At 34.3% G+C, this 22,149-nt stretch overlaps 1 protein-coding gene across 3 annotated transcripts in view; it reads right to left on the bottom strand.

The window, feature by feature from the left end:
* Nucleotides 1-20,997, bottom strand: part of BUB3 (BUB3 mitotic checkpoint protein) — a 40,134-nt gene extending 19,137 nt beyond the window's left edge. Inside the window, exons 1-8 of one of the 3 annotated variants that reach the window (XM_044665664.1) lie at nt 20,909-20,997; nt 20,091-20,285; nt 19,170-19,239; nt 17,138-17,289; nt 14,766-14,924; nt 12,903-13,080; nt 12,409-12,625; nt 9,883-10,244 (exon numbers count right to left, since the gene is read on the bottom strand). In XM_044665664.1, the coding sequence (XP_044521599.1) occupies nt 10,235-10,244; nt 12,409-12,625; nt 12,903-13,080; nt 14,766-14,924; nt 17,138-17,289; nt 19,170-19,239; nt 20,091-20,285 (981 nt within the window). In that variant the 5' untranslated portion in view covers nt 20,909-20,997 and the 3' untranslated portion in view covers nt 9,883-10,234. Of the gene's footprint in view, nt 1-9,882; nt 10,245-12,404; nt 12,626-12,902; nt 13,081-14,765; nt 14,925-17,137; nt 17,290-19,169; nt 19,240-20,090; nt 20,286-20,908 lie in introns of those variants that run through there. The other 2 variants (XM_044665663.1, XM_044665665.1) reach the window with 2 other exon arrangements.
* Between the last annotated feature and the right edge of the window lie 1,152 nt (nt 20,998-22,149).

Here is a 22,149-nt window from a genome sequence, read left to right as displayed (position 1 = left end):
GGCATGTAAGAGCTTAAAAAATGTTTATTGACTTGACAGAACTCTACATAATATACTATAGTCCAGTGATAAATAAACCCCAAAACATAAACTACTGGGGGGGGGGGAACCCCTTATTTAAGAACTGCTGAAAAAACTGAAAAAGAATTGTGACAAAACATTACATATAGATTAGCATGTCATATGATATATGGTATAAATTAGCATACACACATACATTGTAAATTCCAATGGCTAAGTGACCTAAATATAAAAGGTTGACACTATAAACAATTAGATGATATTACAAGATCCTTTTATAACTATGATTAGAGAATTCATTATCAAGTAAGGCTCAGAAAAGCAATCAAAACTAGAGGGAGGAAAAAAAAAATCAAAGAAAAGTCTACTATTTATTTAGGGGACATCTGGTCCAATGATCCCATCACTGGAAGCCACAAGATTTTATAGACCTAACGCTGGAAGGAAGCAGAAAGGTCACCCAATGCAACTCTTTCATTTAACAGATGAAGAAACTGAGGCCCAGAGAAATAATCTGCCCAATGACACAAAGGAAAAGTAAATTAGTCAAGATTTTTAAATGGACTCCAAGTTTTGTGTTCTTTTCACTACGTGCATACACACACACACATATATAAATAATAAATATTCAAAGCAGCACTTTCTGCATAAGCAAAAAAACTGGAACAAAGTGTCCCCTATCAATTGTAAAATGACTGAACAGGCTAGGGTTTATAAAAGTAATGGAACATTAATGCACTGTTAAGAAATGGCAAGAACACAGGAAGACATGAAATAATTCAAAACAAAGCAGAATCAGAAAAAAACATGCACATGAAATGTAAACTAGAACAACACTAAAAGACATAAGAAACCAGATTAAATGCAATGATTAATCTTGGTTTCTGATGACTAATAATGAAATATGTTCTTGGTAGAGAAGCAATGGAATGTTACATGTAGTCATACAAAGTTGCTAAATCTGCTGATTTTGGACTGCTGCTTTTCTTTTTTATGGAAGGGCTGGGAAGGGAAGGTGAGCATGGTAGAAGAGATTGGTATAAAAAAAGCAAAATGTATCAGTAAAACCTTTTTTTAAATCTCAGATCATAATCTTGTATTAATTCTTCCTTTTCTGTTTTACTCTTAAAACTTAATTCACATAACCTCAGAGTTGGAAGACATCTCTGAAACTTATAATCTAACATTTACATGAATCCTTCTAAAACAGATTTATCACTTGGGATCTGTGAAATAGGTTTTTTGGGGAAGAAAATGTATTTAGCTATTTCAACATAATTAGTTTCTACTGTAATCCCTTGTATTTTATTTCATTTTTTTAAAACTCTTACCTTCCGTCTTGGAATTAATACTATATATTGGATGCAAGGCAGAAGAGCAGAAAGGGTTAGGCAATGGGAGTTCAAGTGACTTGTCTAGGGTCACACAGCTAGGAAATGTCTAAGGCCAAATTTGAATCTAGGATCTCTTGTCTCTATGCCTGGTTCTCAAGCCACTGAGCCACCCAGCTGCCCCCAATCTGTTGTATTTTATGCATTTAAAAATATTATTGTGAGAAAGGATACAGAGATTTCACCAAACTTCCACAGGAGTCAATGACACAAAAGAGGTTAAGAACTACTGCTCTATAATACACCCAAGAAAGGAGAAATCTAGTCCTCTCCTGAGACTTCCAGCAAAGTAATCTTCCAAGGAGCTTATTTTACTTTTAGATAGTAGTAAATCATATGAAAGTTATTCATTACAAACTGGAATCTGCCTCTGCAATTTTCAACTAATTCTCTTCTCTCAAGCTAAGCAGAACAAATCTAATTCTTCTTCCAAAGAACAGCAGCCCTTTAAGGAATTGTCCCCCTAATTTTTTCTTCTAGAGAATAAACTTCAGTTCTTTCAACCAATATTTACATGTCATATCAAGGCCCTTCACCCCAATGACTTTTCTGGCCAGTGACCAATTATCCATGTATTTGGTGTTTTTTAACCTCACCCATCATCTCCAATATCCTCTACTTCTCCCTGTTCATTATCTCTTACCTGGCCTAGTATTTCTCCCTCCACAAGTCTTGACCCTAGCTGATCATTTAAATGAATAAATTCTCCTCCAATTCCAAATCCCTCACCCTCTTATACTGCATTTCATACTTTTCCAAATCTTCATCCCTAAGTAATTAACAGCTTTGCCTCTTACCTAAATATCAGCGGTCATGCAACCATGTTGAATAAGTCCACTACAAATTCTTGGCAAATTATTTAAATTGGGCATTCACTATTGCACAGCAATCTTTTAATTTTTCCCTGCTTACTCTTTATCATGTTCCCTTTAATGGCTTTTCCAAACTTCTAGACCTCAAATTGCTACTTTCAGGATGCCAATGTCCTGTCCTTCTGTACCATCTCAAAACTCCTCTACTACTATATCCTTTCCCTCCTTCTTTTGCTCTAATTTGAAGAAAAGGTGGCCCTTCTTGCCAAAGCCAACCCATTTGCATATGCCCTTGATCCAATCCCTTTCCCTGATCTTCCAAAAGACCAGATCATTACTTCTCTCTTCTTCAATTTATCTATCAGGTCCTTCTCTGCTGCCTAAAATGTTTCTACATCTCTAATTCTTAAAAACCTTTTTGATCCTCTTATTCTCAGTCTATCATTGAGTTGTCTTTAATGCTAAATTCCTGTAAAATCATCTAGATTCACGACCTTGATTTCTTCATCACCTACTCAATGCCTTACGACTTCTACCCCTACAACTATATTGAGAGTAGTCTCTCTGAGGTTTACCAAAATCTATTACTAAATCCTTTTCTCAAGCTTTTCTTCCCTGACTTCTCTTCACCTTTTTATACCACAGATTTTCAGAGACTGTGTGACATTTTTATATTTGTTCAATGTCTTCTTTTAAATTACCTATTTCCGACATGGTAAACTCCAAATTCTGTTCTAGGCTCTGGATCAATATGTGACTCTAGATCAGTATGTGATTTCTAGTTCCAAATTACTACTTACTAGACATTTCTACTTAGATGTCTTAATGGCATTTTAAACTTGACATGGAAACTCATATTCCCCTCTAAACCCATTTCTTCCCCGAAAACTTCTCACCTTTTGTTGAAAACATCACAATCCTTCCAATGACCCAAGAGGAAAACCCATCTTAGGAGTCATCGTCTTCCTCACACTCGCTATCTATATCTATATTAAGTTACCAGGTGTGATTGAGTCTACCTCTACATTGGATTTTCATACAACCAGCACTAATCCAGGCCCTCATCGGCTCTCAATTGTTTCAGTTCCCTAAATTGTCTCTGTTTCAAGGTTCTATATATTCAAATTTTGTTTGAGGAAGGGCCATAATTCCAAAGACATAGGTATGATCCTTTCACTCCACTACATTATACAAAAATTTTCTGTGGTTCCCTGTCTCTAAGACAAAATACAAAATCCTCTAACTAGTGTTTAAAACTGGTCACAATTTGACTCTAACTACCTTTCTCATCTCTTTGCCTACTACTTCTACTTTATGCCCTCTCTATTCTTTCTATTCAAGCCCACTCCCTTTTTGTCTTTCATAGAAGCAATCTCTTGAAGAAAAGGTATTGCTTAAACTCGAGCATGCCTTCCTCATCTCAATCACTGAGAACAACAAGTTCTGATTCCACCACTTCCATGAAACCTTCACTTCTGATTGCACTGGTTATTAATACTCTCTCCCTTCTGCAATTGTAGAACCTATGTAGAACCACCAAGTAGAATAAAATCTCCTTAAAGGCAGAGACAATTTTGCATTTGTCTTTGTATTCCCAGTATTAACAGTGCCTCACCTGTAGGCAGAACTGGCAAATAACTTTGTTCATTGAAATAAGTGCTTGAGACACTCTATAAAACTAACCAAGCAGATTCAGAGTTTAGTATTTAATAAATTAACACACAATTTTTAGTAGATTTAACTGTAAAGATAGACAACTATGAGTCAAAATGCCAACAGAAAGTACAGCACCTTTGATTCCTACTGGCAAACAAAAATTTGATTTACATTTAATAAAAAGCAAAAAAACTAGCAACCACACTGTCACCTTCAGAACTTGAGACTAGGTGTCAACTCACTGTCCATTCAGCCATCTCTATTACTGCCTATCCACAAGGGAAAAAAAACCATAAATCTGCCAAAATTCAACCAGCAAGCTAAATGAAATACAATGTACCCATTAAAAACTCTTTAGTACTTAAAATCATATATATTTTCTCTGATTTAGACATTGAAAGAACCGTCAAAAATCACTTAGTCCAATACTTTACAGATAAAGAAAAAGGCCCGGGGAGGTAAATAGCTTACTTCACATTGCATAGCAGAACCATTATTAGACCTTGGATCCTATGGTTCCAGATATAGTGTTTTCCTCTCACAACACTGCCTGGAGGTTTCAAACAGATTCACACTCATGGGGCACCTGAAAGTTTCCAGAAGGCCAGAGAGGTATATCTAGAAAAGCCAATCATGTAGTTAAGACTGAGTTCTGACAGATGCAGACAGCTCAGTAAAGTGTCTAGAAACTTGGAGAAATTTCCCTGCCACACTGGGTAGAAGTCCCTCCTGTGGAGTAGTCCCGTAAGGGTTATAATCTACTTGGTTGAAACAAGGAAGGTTTATGAAGTGTTCTGCTCAGGAGTCTCCCACGTTAAGTTTGTGCAAGATATTTTCTACAAGAATGCTAATCTTGGATACTATGTTACAGTGTGAAATAATGAATGGATCATCAAACAATTCAAAAAGAATGTGGTTCTCTGGCTCAGGAGATAGGAGTAATGAAACAATGAAAACAAATCATCCCTGAGCTCCTTAAGAACATGCTGCTAGTAGTAAGAAAATCTTCAGGAGCCAAGTTATTTCAAGAATTATAAAGTGATGTTATAACAAGGTCAGAAGTCTAGGTACATAGGTTTTCTATTACTGCAATAGGCCATAACCAAGTCCTATAAAGAGGATGAAAGGTACTTCGTTACATTGAAAAAGCAAACTTGGGTGCTTCTGAGACCAGTAAGTATAATTCCTATGGCTCCTCCAACTTGTGTAAACTGCACAAAGTTGTGAATTAGCACAATCAAGTATTTTCAGAGGTGAGAAAATAATCTTTGACATAATGAAATAAAATCAAAAGGAAATAAACTGTCTCACATACACAACTTGGATTCCACACTGCTGAATAACCTTAGTACTTAGTGTATCTGGGGTCAAGGGGAAGAGAAATAGAAGGCAGTCTCCTTTCCAAATTATAATTTTCACTGTGTATTGTTATTTGATCCAGATCATTTAAAAGTCATGTAATTAAATGCTTTATTTGATGTATATGAAAACAAGTCCTCATATATTAAAAAGTTTAGTACCAAAAGTTCTTCTTGTCAAAACATGAGTTCTAATTGAGTTTAAATGAACAAGCTAAATCATGCCATTTCTCCTACACCCCAATTAGAACTCTATAAATCAAGGAAGATCTGGTTGCTATCTCCTGAACTTTTTCCACCAGTACACAAAATGCTTCACAATGAAGAAGGTGCCTAGATAGCCACAACCCTAGGACAAGTTCGATGGAGATCTTTCTAAAACGAGAGCACTGTTAAAAGCATGTCACTGATCAAGGAACAGGGGCCTTTGTACATAATGGCAAATTGGTATCTTGTGGCCACTAAACTCTGCAGCTTTCATTTCTCTTGGCACTAGTACCAATCAAAGCAATGTTGCATGATGTCATTTTTAAAGAAAACTGCAGTAATTAGTACTAATAACTTAAATCAGTACTTTCCAAAGTGAAAGATGAACTACCCAAAGTTATTTCAAAGGGTAAGGTGGGAAAAATCAAGGGAGAGAAAGACCATGAAGCTAGAACTACATTTTATTTTTAAGATGACGACATAGGTATATTTTAATATGGCTATTTCATTTGAGAATTGTTAGTGAGCTTTTCTATCCTTATAGGATGAATTCTGTTAAAATTTTGCAAATCTTATCTTTAGACAAGCACAAACTATATAACCCATATTACAAAATGAAAAAGACCTGTTATTCAAAATACAAAAAACTAGAAACCTTTATGTTCAATAATTTGGGAAAGGCTTAAAAAACTGTGACCTACAAACATATTGTAGAGAAATAAATGATGAAAATGAAGACTAAAAATAACAATAGGAAGATCTATAATATAAAGTGATGCAGAAGAAAAATTGAATATACCAACAGTTTGAGTATATAAGTAGCAAAAAAAAATGTTAACAAGAAAAATAACAGTAGGCATGTAAGCAAGTAAAAGGCCATTTAATTTTTAAATTTCAATTTAAACTGTAGGGAGTTTGAACACAAAGGATACCTAGCATCTCCATCCCTGACTCTACCCGTTTCTTTTTAAAGATGGCTAGTTTTATAGAAAAATGGTGGTGGCAGCTCATCTAACCAATGCCTCTTCTAAAGTTCTGATGATTCTAAATTTTTCCCCCCAATAAATAACTTTGTAGCCCAAGATGCAAGTGAAAAGACTAGGATTCAAACTCAGGTATCAATTTCCTCATCTGTAATGTGTATTTGGAATATCAACATTACCTATCTCACATGACTGCTATGAAGACCAAAATGATTTATGTCAAGTACCTATGAACCCCTCATGTAGTATATAATTAAATGTTATTATGAGTATAGTAATAATTAAAAAGAACACAGATATGCTATCTATTGCCTTATATGAAATTAGACGTTAAAAAATGAATTAAACAGAAATTAAAAAAAAGAATATTCCAGGCAAAAAGAAGTTAAGCAAAGACTTAAAGATTCATGAATGAAAGCATCTTTAGGGAAGTATAAAAAATAGTATTCAATATTGGGAATTGTGGAAAATATTTAGATGGACCAATTCATAGACAACCATAAATTCCTGACTAAATATAGTATGACAAGAGTTCATGAGTCTTTTAACCAATGGTCTGAGGGTTTGGAGACAGATTCTACCAAGAAATCACTAAATCAAATGCCATTACAATATCCCCTCCTGTTTGCTCAGTTTTCCATTTAACTGTGCTTTGCTCCCAGAGTCATTATCTTCATTATCCCATACTGTTCTGAACTTTACCGTTTTTGTTTTGTTTTTGAAACCCTTACCTTGCACCTTAGAATCAATACTGGTTCCAAGGCAGAAGAGAGGTAAGGCAATGGGGTTTAAATGATTTGCCCAGGGTCACACAGCTAGAAAGTGTCTGAGACCAGATTTGAACCTAGGACCTCCCATCTCTGGACCTGGCTCTCAATCCACTGAGCCACCCAATTCCCCTATTTACTGTCTGTTTTAATCCTTTCTTCTCCAAGGGATCTAAAAGATCTGAGGGAATTAAAAGAATTTATCATAACAGCATTAGGCATTATTAGACTAAGCAAGAGAAAGTTCACTTAAAAGATTTTGAACACATAAGTGATATAACTAGTTGAAGCCATGAAGCTCTATTATTACTACTACTAATTATAACAAAGATTAATCATGTAGTTTAAAGAAAAGGAACTGTCTTCAGCATTTTTAGGGGGCTTATTTTTCTGGATAGTGATACACAATTGTAATCTTTTATGAGTGTTTTATCCTGTCCCCTATTTGGAGCATGGGGGGGAGAAGGCAGGTCATAGAAGGAGAGGTAAAAAAACCTATTAAGACAGATTAAGCAGGAATGTGGTGTGGAATACCGAAAATGTGTCTTTGTACGAGGAAGCTCCTTGATCAAGCCTAGGATTTTAGAATAAGCAAATAAATTCAGTCCAAAGCACTAAGATAAGAAATATCTATCATCAGTATAAGAGTCCATTAATATCAAAGTAGGTCAGAAAAGGAGAAAAGACTAGAGTAAAGCCTTCTGACCCTAGAAAGAATTATAAGGGAAAGTTAGGTCTAAGAAACTTTAGCTAGAAAATAGATTTTCAAGTTCCAGATGCATACCACCTAGTCTATATGGCTTGTAGACATACTCAAATACCTAGCAACCCTAACCTTGTTATTTGTACATAATACTCCTTTAACTATGTGAAAATACTCTTCTGAACTAGTTATGTGGTGGAAGGGATAATACAAGAGAAGAGTGGGTGTCAGAACTGAACACCAAAATATGAGAGACAGTAAATTATAATAGATCTCTGAATTAAAGCTCCTGAATTGGAGCTTAGAAATAGATTTAAAATAGAAGCAAAGCTTCTAGCCCAAAGATCAACTTGATCGCTTCAAAAAAAGGAAGAGAATTCTCATAGTGTTGCTGAGATCAAGCATGGAGTCCAGTTATATGTGACACAGAACAGAGACATAAAGGCAAAGATGACCAATTAGAAAAATATTACAATAGTCCAGGTATAAAGTGATAATCACTTTGACTGGGTAAATAGGAATAAAGAAAGGAGTTTTTAAAGTAGAACTAATAAGATTTGATGACTGACTGGAAATAGAAAGAGCAAAGAATGAAAGACGGATCCATGGTTTCAAAATCCTTTGATTCTAAAACTGAGTGACAGTGGGAACACTGATAGAAGAGAGGAAAAATAGTTAAATTATAATGAATTCATAGAGGGTAAACAAATAATTAGAATTGGAAGAAAACTTAAATATCAGTTAGTCTTATTCTCCATTTTGAAAACAAAAAAACTGGTACCCAGAAAGATTAGATGACTTTCCAACAAATTAATGAATGGTAGATTCTAGATTAGAAACTTTTGAAAGCAGAACAGCTACATGGAAATATAAAGCATTCCAACAACAGTTTTACAATGTATTCCTATAATGAAATATTACAAAGTATCAAACACTAATACAGTAAGGATCACAATTCTGAACAATGTTCAATTATATTATCATCTGCATTATTCAGCATCTTAGAGGAAAAAGACATCATAATTCATTTATCTCTAGTTAAACACCTCCATCCCTTTATTTTAAAGATCAAGAAATGAACTCTGAGGTTGTAACTTACCGTTGTCACTACAAACAGCCTCCACCTACCCATACCAAACTAAAAAGTAACCATCATGATGAAGACCAATCAAATATATTATTGGTATTATAAGCCTCTCCAGAAAAGAACTATCAAGTAGATGACATCTTGGTTAATATAATTATCTAGTTATTTCAAACTATGTATCACATTATTGAATTTGAGGGGAAAGGGAGAGCCATTTGCTTTTAATTCAACAATATTTATTGAGCACCTACACTATATGACACATCACTGTAAGAAACATAAAAATAGAAGAAAATTCAAAATGAAGTGGATACAAAAAATAATGATTTTAAAAGTCAACTCTAAGTGCTATAGACGGTTTATATTTAGTCAAATGGTTGCAAAAATATTTAATTTATAGAAGACTACTATAACAACACATGAATGTTCTATAACATTTGCCATCTCTCAGGGTTTTTGATTTAGAATTTGGTGCCTAGATATACTTCTCTCTAGGCAAAAAGTAGTTTGTTTCAATATAAGGATTTATGTTAATACACTGGATATACTAAAGAAGTGAACAAAAAGGTCACTGACTTTCACAAGTTCCAAAACCAGTTTGAGAAGCTAAAACAGTTGGCACCAGTGCCCTGCTATATACAAATGGAATGTAAATCTGACCTGCACAACAAGGATATAAAGCTTCAAGAGACATGGATAGTAGTAGAGCTTCAAGGGATCATTTTTTCAAGGACTAAGTCCCAAACTTAATATCAGAAGTAAATATAATTAAAATGGAATTGTGGCTCTAAAAGGAAAAAGTATACCCTCAGAATGCTCTTGAAAAGGACAATTTTGATATATGGAAGCCATTATAATGTAGATTGCACTAATTTCCAAACTTTAAAATATGCAACATTTTAAAAGTTTCTGAAATCCATTTATTCAATAGGGAATATGTAGCAGTTTGTGTTACAAAACAGCTAAAGCTGCTGAGGCCAAGGAGGGTGGGTGGGGTTAAAAATTTCCAAATAAAAATTTCTTTTCAGGTTACAAGAAGAACACAGAGTCCTGATTCTAAATTTTTTCTTGTAAAGCACTAAATGATACATATACATGTTTCTTTTAAGACAAGGGAAAAGAAAGAAATCCAATGACAAGAGTTCATATACATTTACTATAAATTATCCCTTAAGGACAAATGTATCTTTTTGTAGGAAGTACACAAAAACTTTCCACAGAGAAGCCACACTTCCACAAGATGATTAGATTAGGGAGACCTGCAATGAAGAAAATACATTTCAATAGATGGTTTGAAGGCTTACACTAATTTTCCATTGAAATTAATACTTGTAAAATAAAAAAACACTTCCTCTCTATTAACAAAAAGTTACAAGAAAAAAAAAGCATCAAGAATCAAGAAGATTTGTGGTTAAAACAAAATACTATTCAAAAAGATATCCTTTTTTGCCCGCATTAAAAAAAATAAAGCAAAACTGGCTTCTAAACTTAATAAATGAAAATGCTACTAGATGAAGGCAGCTGAAATAAGCCAAAATTAGTGCTTATTTTTGGACAAAAATCATAATGAAATGAATTTCATTCTCACTACAATTTTAAAAAGTCTTAATCACCAGAGGCTAGGCAACTGAAATGGACATAAGAATCATATAAATGTCAGAATAGTATGCAAAACTCATTAATGTTTTCAAAAATTCACTTAGAGATAGAAACAGGTCCAAATAGATGCCTGTCTAAATGTACTGCAATTACGTTACAATTATTTTCCAAATACACAGATATGCTCTGTCTTTTCTCAGCTCATTACTGACTCAAACAATTTGCCCTTCTGGGATCAATTGTTTGCTAATAAATAATTGTTTACAGTCACAAAATGATGTTATGAGGTTCTTATTAGTTTTCCTTCTGCACCCTAATAAGATTGAAAACTAGCTGATTCCCAAGAGTCTAAACCTTAACCTCGCTTTGTTTAAAAGCCCAGGAAATGATGAACCATCTGCTTCAGAAAATAATGGAGAGCCAAGAGGAAATATTGTTTAATTGTAGATTAACCTCTTCATGAGGCAGAGTGAAGCAGCCTTCAGAATTAGCAACTATATGAAGCAAGAAAAACAAATAGCACAGGAATGGCTATCCCTTTATTATTTAATGTCTAGTAAAAAAAAAAAAAAGTGAAAAAGTTTCTTATATGCTTACATTTATGTTCAAACAGTGCCACAATATTCAAATTTGATAGTGTACAAAATCCAAACATGAATATAATCAAAAGCACAGCCACTCCAACTATGCTCTTCAAAATAACTTCACTGCAGGCAAGTAATTTCATGACATTTAGGTAGTAAACCAAAAAAGGTCTTTTTTTTTTTTTTAATTTAAAATTTTTGTGATTTTAAGTAGATATTCCCTCGTTAATTAAGGTAGCAAAGTGTTTTGACTTTTAAAATCAAATTCTGTTATATATGTGATTCCCTAGAAACTGAAAAAAAAAAAAAGAAATAACTTTATGCAATCAGAATGGGCATCAACAATAACAAAAGAATTAGACCAGGATTTTATTAAACAGGAGCACAGGTTTTACCCAGTAAGCCTCAAATTCTATTTGCTTCTAATGCATGTCAAATAAAGTATACAGAGTGCTTATTTTGCCACTTGCCAGGATATATTTTAACTGATGAGGGTGACAAAACTAAGTTTAAGTGCATAAAATCACTAGAAATGAAACTACAAAATTAACTTCAACAAGTTAATCTCTGGAGCAACTATATTTCAGGCCTCCACTTTAGGTGCTATGGGAAATATAAAGATGCATCATATCCTACGCTTACCATTACACCATATTTAAGTGTTAAAAGTCTCCAAATAAAAAGCTTTTCTCCTCTGACATATATGCAGCTTCTTTAACATGTAAGGGTTAAGACATCTTTTATCAGATTTTCAAAACTAGGGAAATTGACTATTCCAGAAAAAAGGCAAATAATCTTTTTTTTTCACCAAGTCCTATATTCATCTAATTCCTGTAAATATTACAGTGAAATAATCTCTAGAGGAAAGATTTAACACTTCACATTCTTACATTTCTTAAACAGAAGAACTTGCTTAACTAAATTATTATTGAATTCCTCAACTTAATTTTGCAGCAATGAGCTAGTAATAACTCCAGAGATTCAAATAATGGTGCCTTTTCAAGAAGAATAAGAGTTTGACATTCTTCTCTACAAAACAACTAGGCACAATTTTATCCATCATACGTCTATCAACCTACGGATATTGAAAGCTTGGGAAAACAAGATAAAATCAAATCCAACCCTACAGTCAGCTGTACTATCTATCAGGCATCAACAACGCTATTCATGAATTTGGAAAAATTAATAAATTCTAGGATGAATGCAAGAAAAGGCTCAAATACAGGTGAAGCATACTCACTTGGGCTTTGTTTCTGCATCTGTCACTTGGCGAATGAAGATACCATCTTCAGGATGTTCAGTGTCATCCATTTCATACATATATGATGATGCTATTGCAAGTGTGGTCCCATCATTACTGAAGGCAAGTGATGCTATGCTAGTGGGATACCGATGGAATTGACACAATCGTTTCTTGTTGAATGGATCCCAAATATTAACAAATCCATCAGATCCACCTGTAAGCAATTTCAATATAAATTCAGTATTTCTGAATATCAACTACAGAAACTCAATATGATTAATAGTTATTGAACAAAAGTTAATTAATAAAATTATTCCTGTCACTGCTTTTCTCTTCTTAGAATACTTTTCATAATATTAAAAAACCAAAGAAATTAAATTTAAATATTAAAACTCATTATTTAATAATCAATATTTTCCCATTTTTACAAACATTTATTTCTAAAGATAATAATGGCAGTACAACAAACTACATTTTACTAGGTAATTTACCTGTAGCAAATGTATTGTGAATGTTGTGAAAGGAAATGGCATTGACAGGATAAATCTGCTCAATATTATTTTCCTTCAGTCTGTGACATTTGAATGCATATTTCTTCTTCTGTACCTCAGGACTTGGGTCCAAATATTCAACTGCTACTCGGCCTTCAATAGAGCTTAACACATAACCCTGCCAATAGGAATAGGAAGAGAATAAATCTATAAATCTAGTTAGTTTACTTAGCATTATTTTCTGAATCCAACACAAATAAAAAGGTGGCTGATGGAATGCTGAAAAGACTGGTGATTCAGTTAGTCTAATTCCTTAAGTTAAATAGAAATACTTTCTGTTCAAAGAAAAATTGGGTTTCTATATCATATTTGAGTCATCATCACAGTGTCTTTTTATATAGTATATGTTCAACAAATGTGTTGATTTGACAAGCAAATTTAAATTCTGATTAAGTGCTTCCGTACAATTCTTTGAGATACCTGGAAAGGCCAAAGAGATTGATACAAAAAGAATGAAATCTGATGAAGAAGGAATTTTTTTCTAGCTCAATGCTTCACTTCTAAGGAAAAGACATCGATATTACCAGTCTCAATTAAGAGAAGAATCTTCTCCAGTAGTGATAACATATTAATGCCCACGACAAACAGAAAATAATTTTTGGAAGTAAAGCAAATTTCCCCAATGATCATTGTAAAACATTGCTTGAGCACAAAGTAGGCTTTCTAATGACACACAGTAGGTGTTCATAAATACTGGTTCCCCTCCTTCCCATTCACTTTTCCTTAATCAGGAATCTTGCTTTGTATACAATGAAAAATTCCATATATGGCATATTTAAGCTTTTTGTTTAAAACTTTTAAAAGTTGGTACCATTTTTCAAAAAAATCTCCTCCCTCTACTTTCTTTAGAAATTATAATAGCAAGAAATGTGAAAAGATTAAAGAAAAAGGAAACGTTAATTTTCAAAATGATCTCTTAAAATATAGTTGTCTTTCAGTCTAAATTAAATACTATGTTTCTGAAGAATTTAATGTAAAAATTAAAATTTACTGGCTCTATTTTCCTATTAATTTCCATTCAAAAACTGGAGATAAACTCACAAAGAAAAATCCTGGGCTAAAGACATAACAAAATACACATTTTTGGATGGATTGAATACTTAAAAAAAAAATCAAAATCAAAAAGAAAAAATGAGTTATTTTCTGAAAGGCAAAAAATACTTAAGGAACACAATCTATTCTAACAGTAATGAACTCCAGGTTCCATCACCAAAAAAGCACTCATGGAAGGGTGGCTAAAAAAAATCTATCCACAGACTGCAGGTTTATACTTGCTTCTCTTAGAAAAAGTTTCTCTCTAGTCCAGTAAGTGGAACACATCAAACTACAAAAAAGTTAATCACATTACCAATTCCTCTTAAAGCTTTATGGATATGGATGGCATAAATGTAGTCTTAAAGCTTTAGATTCTTTAAAGTTCCAGACTTCATGAATTAAATGACAGTGAAAGGAGTTTTGTCTATCCTGTTATCTAATGAATTTGTTTTTGATTAAAAACTACGGAAGACTGTTCAGGAAAAGTATTCAAGGCAGTTTTGTTGCAATAGCATTCTAAGATGGCATGAGAAAGAGTACAAAATTCCAACAACTAAAATTCCAGGTTTCAATCTATGTTCTGCCTCATAAATTCTAATAGAACTGAATAACTGAGCTAAAGCTCAAATCTTCTAAAAAGTTAACTATTAGGTATACTCAAGTTTTAGGTCTTTAAGCAATATGTTTACTTTAAAATGTTATTTTAAAAATCACAGAGGAGAGCTTATTTTCAATATTCACATTTAATGATATTTAAAATATCAGTACCTGCTTGTTTGGAAATGCCCGTATGCAACGAGTCTGGTATTTCAGACTAGACTCTCTTCTCTGCTGCACATAGCCCATATTCCTCAAGTCCCATACCAACACTCTCCGACCAGCTGTCCCCACAATTAATCTGTCTCCAGACACAGAGAGTGTGTAAACCTTTTAAAGGAGATCAAAAATTATACAAAGACTGCTAATTTGTACATGACATTTTTATCCCAAAGTTAAACATATTTAATCATTGAAAATCTGGTGACCAGGAACCAAATTTTAAAAGGGTTGAGACAAAGTGCTTTCAGTGAACTATGAAGCATATCATAAGGACAGCAGTTTTTGGCTTTTGAAGGCCAAGTAATTCTCATAAGTAGCATATCTTCACTGTAGTAATCTTTTAAAAGGAATATAATATGCTTCAGTCAGCCAATTATCATTTACTAAGACCAAATCACTTAAATTTAAAACTAATTCTTCTAACCCTGCCCTCTAAAATTCATCATGTTATTCTACATGTAAAAATATAGAAAACTATGCAAGCTAATATCCCAGGAAAGATAATTTTTTAAAAACCAACTAAAGCACTATTAATTCAGGCTCAGAAATGTCTTATGATGAACTTGACTTTTTAAAAAGAAATCATAATAGATTTTCTATTAGATCTAAAACTTTCTTTAACTAATTGCTGAATTAAATAAGATGGGTTTGTATGGGTTTCCTTTCCTAGAAGCAAATATGTATCATATTTTAAAATATTACTTGAAAGTCAAACATCATATAGAATTAAACAATTCTGGAAAAAAATGAGTATTTTCTAACTATAGAATTAAGTCACTTAGCTGTGCTTTCCAAAAATTCAGTTCACAGGCCAATATAAGTTTAATGTAACAACTGAACTTAAAAATTTTAAACAGGAACCAAAAAAAATCATGGAAATTTCTGAATACTGCATGTTCAAAATTGCTTGGTAAAACAATTCTCCAACATATTAGCCACATGATCCAAATTATGTTCAACAATTCAATGGTCCCTTAAAATGGGATCTTAAATTTGTACATTGATCACATTAACTGGAGCAATTACATGACTTAAAAAATGAAAAATTACAAGAGTTGGATTATGAGGTTTTTACATTCCCCAGGTAAGCAAAATGTACCATGGACTATCAATAGAGAATTAAAACAAAAACATTGTTAACAGAAAATCCAATAAGTTCTATGAAATATCAAAGTTTATGAATCCAGAATCCAGTCAGAGCTCAATTTATAATGGTACAATCGCATCAGGAATCTTATCTTAAATCTTTACTATACAGGTGACACATACGTTTCTAACTATGTTTCCTATCCCCAATGATCATAAATCAAGTGAAACCACTGTCATACTACTGAAAAGGTATATACATTTATCAAAGAAAGTATTAAAAAAAAAGTGACATAATGAATCCTGCTGAACCAATAAGCAGCTTGATTCAGTGTGGCTGTCCATTATATGATATTCTGTCAGCAATTTATCACAGCTCTTAACATGCTACATACAACTATAAATCAAAACTAGAAACAATGCAATTATTTTATTCTGAACAAAGGTCTTGCCAGAAGTAGATTCGACTGCAATGTGGCAAAAATAATGGCTCTTTGGATACAATATAGTATATAATGATGCCTTACATGGTCTGAATAGTATATTTACACTAAGGAAATAGATTCAATGCAAGAATACATTTAAACTGCTAAAAAACAATCTGTCTTTAAAATTAACTACCAACTGATAGTCTAACAAGGATGTTAAGAGAATATTCAATTATGTTCTTTCATCAGGTTTCACTTCCTTATCAAGGGGTTAAAATTACGCACAAAGTTTTGATTTTAAAAAAAGTCTCACATTTCAATTTCCTAAGTATACCTTTTACTATTAAAAAAGAACAAGGAATAGTAGCACACCTTTATCACTAAAATTGAAATGATAGCCCATTTTACCCTTTTAACAGTCAACTCAAACGAATCCTCAGGTCATAAAGGAAAATGAGTGATGTTTCATCTCATTTTCTGCTTTGGGCATGTCGAACCCAATTTAGGACAATCGACAGTCTTTGCTAAATGGCTTCTACTCAAATGGCAGCATGTTGCATCTCTGTCCTGAGTTGCAGTATGAACAGCACAGGGAAGTATATTTAAGTCAAGTTTTTTTTAAGCACAAAATTAAAGACAAAAGATAGTAATTCCCACTGTTTATTTAAGATTTTGTTTAATTATGTTTTTAAAGATACAGCACACTAAACCTCTAAATATAATCATTTTCAATAAATACAAATCAAGTCAATTTAACCTACTTAAATAAGTATCATAATTTCTATTAATATAAAAATTAATACCTACCTTTTCTGGCTGAGAAAATGTTCCTGCATTACAAGGAGTTCTGGGATCCCATAACTTAACTGTTTGATCCCAACTTCCAGTAACCATAACATTCACTTCTGGACAATATTCAACACATCTAATAGGTGCATCATGGGTTCCAACAAGGTTTTCTTTAAAAAAAAAAAAAAAAAAAAAAAGGCAGGGAGGGGAAGAGAAGAGAAACATCTAGCTTTATTGCCTCCACTAAATAGATTCCTCATAAGAACAATAAAATGAGCTATTCTTACAGCCAATAAATCAGTTGCAACAACCACTCTACAGAAGTCTCTACAACCCAGAGCAGCCCAGAAGTAACTCCCTCTTTGCTTCCCTCCCTCTATAATTCCTACAGCATTTAACTTGCATTTCTGGTGTGACATACAGCTAGGCTATATGGCAGTACAGGATATCTAAAAGATCATAAATGCCATGGTAGGGCTATCTTTATATCTTTTAGTAGACACACGTACCAAATGGTCCTCAATAAGTATTTGTTGTTAAAATGAATTTGGTCTGCTGAGCCTCAAGACCCAAACACTAAACTAACACTTATTTTTCAAAATTGTTTTCTACCTAAATTTTTCGTGATTATTTGTTTTGAAATTTTTATTTTTCTTTGGTACCTAGAAAGATCATCAATATCTTTTTCAAAACAGCTCAACTTTCCACTTGTGAGCTTTGTAATACATCGGAGAATAATTTGAGGGAACCAAAAAGCTACTCCCAGTTCCAATAATTTCCTGATCCTATGAACTTAAAGCTTCTTTCCTACTCCCAAAAAATCCCATTCTGCCATAGACTGAAACTTTGTTTTCAAGTGTAAAATTAGGCTTGTCTAAATTAGTCTGTATGGCTATATGGCAGGATACAGTTAATCTAAAACTATATATGAAGTGCTACCAAGAAAAAAAAAAAGACTTGTAGGAAACATATACTCATATTTACTTTATCAAAATATCGTCTCTATTCTCCTCTGCCTTTTTACCTATTCCCAGGATCTTCTTTAAAGCACCCCAAAATCCTTTCCTATCTAATTATAAGTATGTGTATACATATATATGCATGTGTATATATGTATGTGTATATGAGTACATGTGTATATATGCATGTGTGTATGAGTACATGTATATATATGTACATATTTGTATAAACATCCATCACAAAGAACACTTTCAGAAGCATCAAGCTAAAGAACTCTGGGGCACTTGCCAAGCTCTGCCACTAACACACTGCAAAAATTTAGAATGGATATTTCCTAACATAGGCCTCAAATTGTTTTCCTAATAATAGAAAGCATGTATATACTTTAAGGTTTGCAAATCAATTTACATATATTATCTCATTTGATCCTCAAAACAACCCCAAAAGGTAGCTGCTATTTTTATCCTCATTTTACAGATGAGGAAACTGAGGTTGAGGTTTTGTGATTGCTCAGAGTCAAACTGCTACTGTTTGAAGCAGGATATAAACTCAGGTCATCCTGACTCCCAAGACCAGAGCTCTGTCCACAGCACCACCCAGCTTCCTAGAATAAAAGATTTGTTATTTCATTTAAGAATAAAAATTAGTGCATTATTCATTCAATGACTCAAATATAATTAGAATAGGGCAAGAAAGTAGATATTTTAATTTCACAGATTTCAAGAACCTCAAATCTTTTTTTCTTTAGTTGGAATTAATGAAAAGAAAGTTAAATTAGCAAAGTCCCTCAAAATTCCAATAGGACAAAAGGCAATAAAAATGGTTTGGAACCATTTGACTACAAAGTCAAATACTTGGCAAGGCACTTAACAATGAGGATGACCCTTGAGTTTTATTATTAAAGTAAAGCAGAAGATGGTCAATAATTTATAAGAAATTTGTACTTCTAAAAAATAAATTCAAGTTTTAATAATAGCTACTCTAATTCTTACAATTACATGTTGCTTAGAATGCTATCTTGCTATGATAAAGAAACATCTCCATCCTAAAAAGTTTACAAAATACAAAATGAGAAATGTTGCCAGCTTACCTTGATCAGTATTCAAATCATGCATTTTCAACTGATGATCCAATCCCCCACTCCAAGCATGTGTTGGATCCTGAAAAAATGTTTTTTGTTAAGTTTGGAATGAATAACACTTCCAACAAGTTTTAAGATCTATAAACCTTAAGGTCTATAAGACCTATAAACTTAGGACCAACCATGTTGATAAGCTAAACTTTGCCCAATTTACTATATTTTAGAAGGTAGCAAAGCAAATGGGGAAGTCACATGAACTATAAAATAAAGTAGTTTTATCTATAAATATCTGAGAAGACAATAGACAAATACACAAATACTTTCTAAGTATTACTCTCAACCAAGGTTTCTTATTGTGGGATCTCTAAACTTGGTTTGGGCTTTTAAAAAATATTTTGATAATTTTATATTTTTATATGATTGATATAATAGGTTTGATATAATTATGCTATAATTGATTTTGTTTATATTCCTATGTATTTTACTTCATTTGTTAAAAACAAAGTTTCTTATTGTGAGATCTATAGGCTTTTAAAATATTCTAATAACTGTGATTTGATATAATTTATTTCATTTATAATCCTAAATATTTTACTTCATGTGTTACAAAAAAGTTCTCTGAGGAAATCTTTGGGGCTGCCAAAGGAGTTCATGATACCAAAAAAAAAAAAAAAAATCTTGTTCTAAAAACAAAGACAAGTCTGCTTTTTTTCTCTGAATGCCTCCCTAGGTCATTTACAGGAATCCAAAGGCATTAAGAGACTCTTAAACAGTAATATATATCGAGATGAAGGTGGTCAACCCCTCCCAAGTCTACAAAGACACCTCTGAAATTAAGTCAACTAATCCAAAGGGACCTAAAATATTTTCACCGAGATAAAGGAAGTCAGAAGTTGTCCCCTAAAACTATTTCTTTATCTAGAGACCTACATAGAAAGCGCAGTCGAGAACTGCACCAGTGTGTTGGTATTTGAGGCGCATGGTGTTGGCAGGGACATCGTAGAGCCGGACGGAGGTGTCCCAGGATGAGACCAGCAGAAACTGGGATGTGTTAGGGCTGAATTTCACGGAGGAGATGCCATCTTCGGGAGGTTGGTTCAACTTGAACTCATTGGACCCAGTCATCTGCAGAAACAGACACCGAAGGGTCAAGTGGAGTCCCAGCCAATGGGGAGGGTGGGGCGGGGTAAGGGTCCGGCGCCCAGTACGAACCCAAAAGGAAGAGAAAGGCTGGAGATAGAGATGGGGGATGGGAGGACCGGACGCAGAGGGGAGTGGGGGAAGGGAGGGAGGGGAGCGCGAAAAATTCAGTCGGCGGGGCTACAGCGCCTGCGCAAGGCTAAATTCAGGAGTGCCTCCACACCTTCCTGCTCTACATACACACATATCCCTCCTGCTCTACATGCGCGCGCGCACACGCATACACACACACAAGCACGCGCCGCGCGTGCCCCTAAGGCTGCCCCTCCACCCAAACCCACAGGAGCCATTCCAAACTCTCTGGCTAGCACCTAGCTCGCACCCATCCCGCCTCATCCCACAACATCCTCTCCCAGGCTCTCGCCCCAGCCCTATCCCGTCTCCTCGTCCGCTCATAGTAGCGGAAAACAGTGGGAACCCAAGCGGCTCCCCTTGGTTAGGCCAGCTCCAAGCCCCGAGTCTCAAAAAAAAAAAAAAAATCGTAACCGCAGCCCTCGGCGACGCGTAGCACCATCGCACCTCCTCTCCTCCTCCCCTCCCCGGATTACCTTGTAGTCCGCTGGCAGACCACCGTCCGTTACTTCTTGCCGCCTTCTTCCTCAGCGCTCTCTTTAAGGAACAGATCCCAGAACACCCCTCTGATTGGGCGGTTTCAAATGCCAACGCCTAGTTCCAAGTCGCCAATTGGTCTAAAAGGCTGTTTCATGGACTGGACCAACAACATCCTGTTCCGGGGCAAGGGGAAGTACAATATCCTCGAGTCACGTGGTTTTATAGTCAACAGAGTTTAGGAAGCTGCTCCCAACCACTGCCTACTATGAAATTGAAACTACAATTCCCATAATTCAACAGGCTGCGTTTTCGCCCAAACGCATGCGCCCCAGCCCTGGGCGTGTTGTAGATTGAGAAACCTTGCCTTTGAGTGGAAAAGCGAACTTCTTTTGTCTAAGGAGTTAAATGAGAAATTGTGAAAGTTGCTGTAACTTTCCCTTTTCCTTTGTTAATATCCAGAAAACTACGCTTACCTTCTTAATTACCAAATATAATAGCCTTTTCTCAAACCTCAACCTTTGCTACCTCTTTGCCATTTCCTTGATTCTCTCTCTCCTCCATATATTAGTAACATTTCTCTTGGTACACCCCCTACTCATGACATGGACTCCTTTTGCTGTTTTTTCAGCCATATTATACTCCTTAACTGTGGGTAGACACCCCCACCCCTGCAAAGCTCTGTTTGAAGCTTTCTTCTCTTTCTAAACTCTCCAACACAATAAATTCGTTAATCCATATTAATTTAAATTTCTCTCCTAGATTTATATATCGTGACCCAAGCTTTTCCTTGAGCTTTTTCCACACATCTTCATCTGCCTATTGTCAACTTAGAAAAGCACAGAACCAGTAAAACGATGAGAAAAACCAAATCTTCAATCAGGATGAGAGACAAGTTGGTAATATTCCACTGCCACACAAAGCCAAGCCTTTAAAACCACACAGAGCCAGGAGAATGCACTGCGTAAGATGATTCTTCAGAGACTAACTGCACTTGGGGGTCTTATGTACCATTTGGGGAATAAAGGAAGGGAAGTGATTGATTAGTTCTAAATTAGCTAAAAGAAATGATGAGGTCAGGGCTTGATTAACAGGAAGGGGCTAATGCTTTGCAATGGATACACAAAGATGTTTCCTACCTGGAGTTGGACTACTAGGGGAGGAGTCTGATTATGGTGGGAGAAATTCCTAAGACTTAATTGCATACTAATCTTATCTAAAATGGAATCACTAGTACTTT

The sequence above is a fragment of the Gracilinanus agilis genome, chromosome 2 (genome assembly GCF_016433145.1).
Source record: "Gracilinanus agilis isolate LMUSP501 chromosome 2, AgileGrace, whole genome shotgun sequence".
Classification (NCBI taxonomy): domain Eukaryota; kingdom Metazoa; phylum Chordata; class Mammalia; order Didelphimorphia; family Didelphidae; genus Gracilinanus; species Gracilinanus agilis.
The sequence above is the reverse complement of the archived record's forward strand: the minus strand, read 5'-3'. Positions and strand labels throughout refer to the sequence as shown.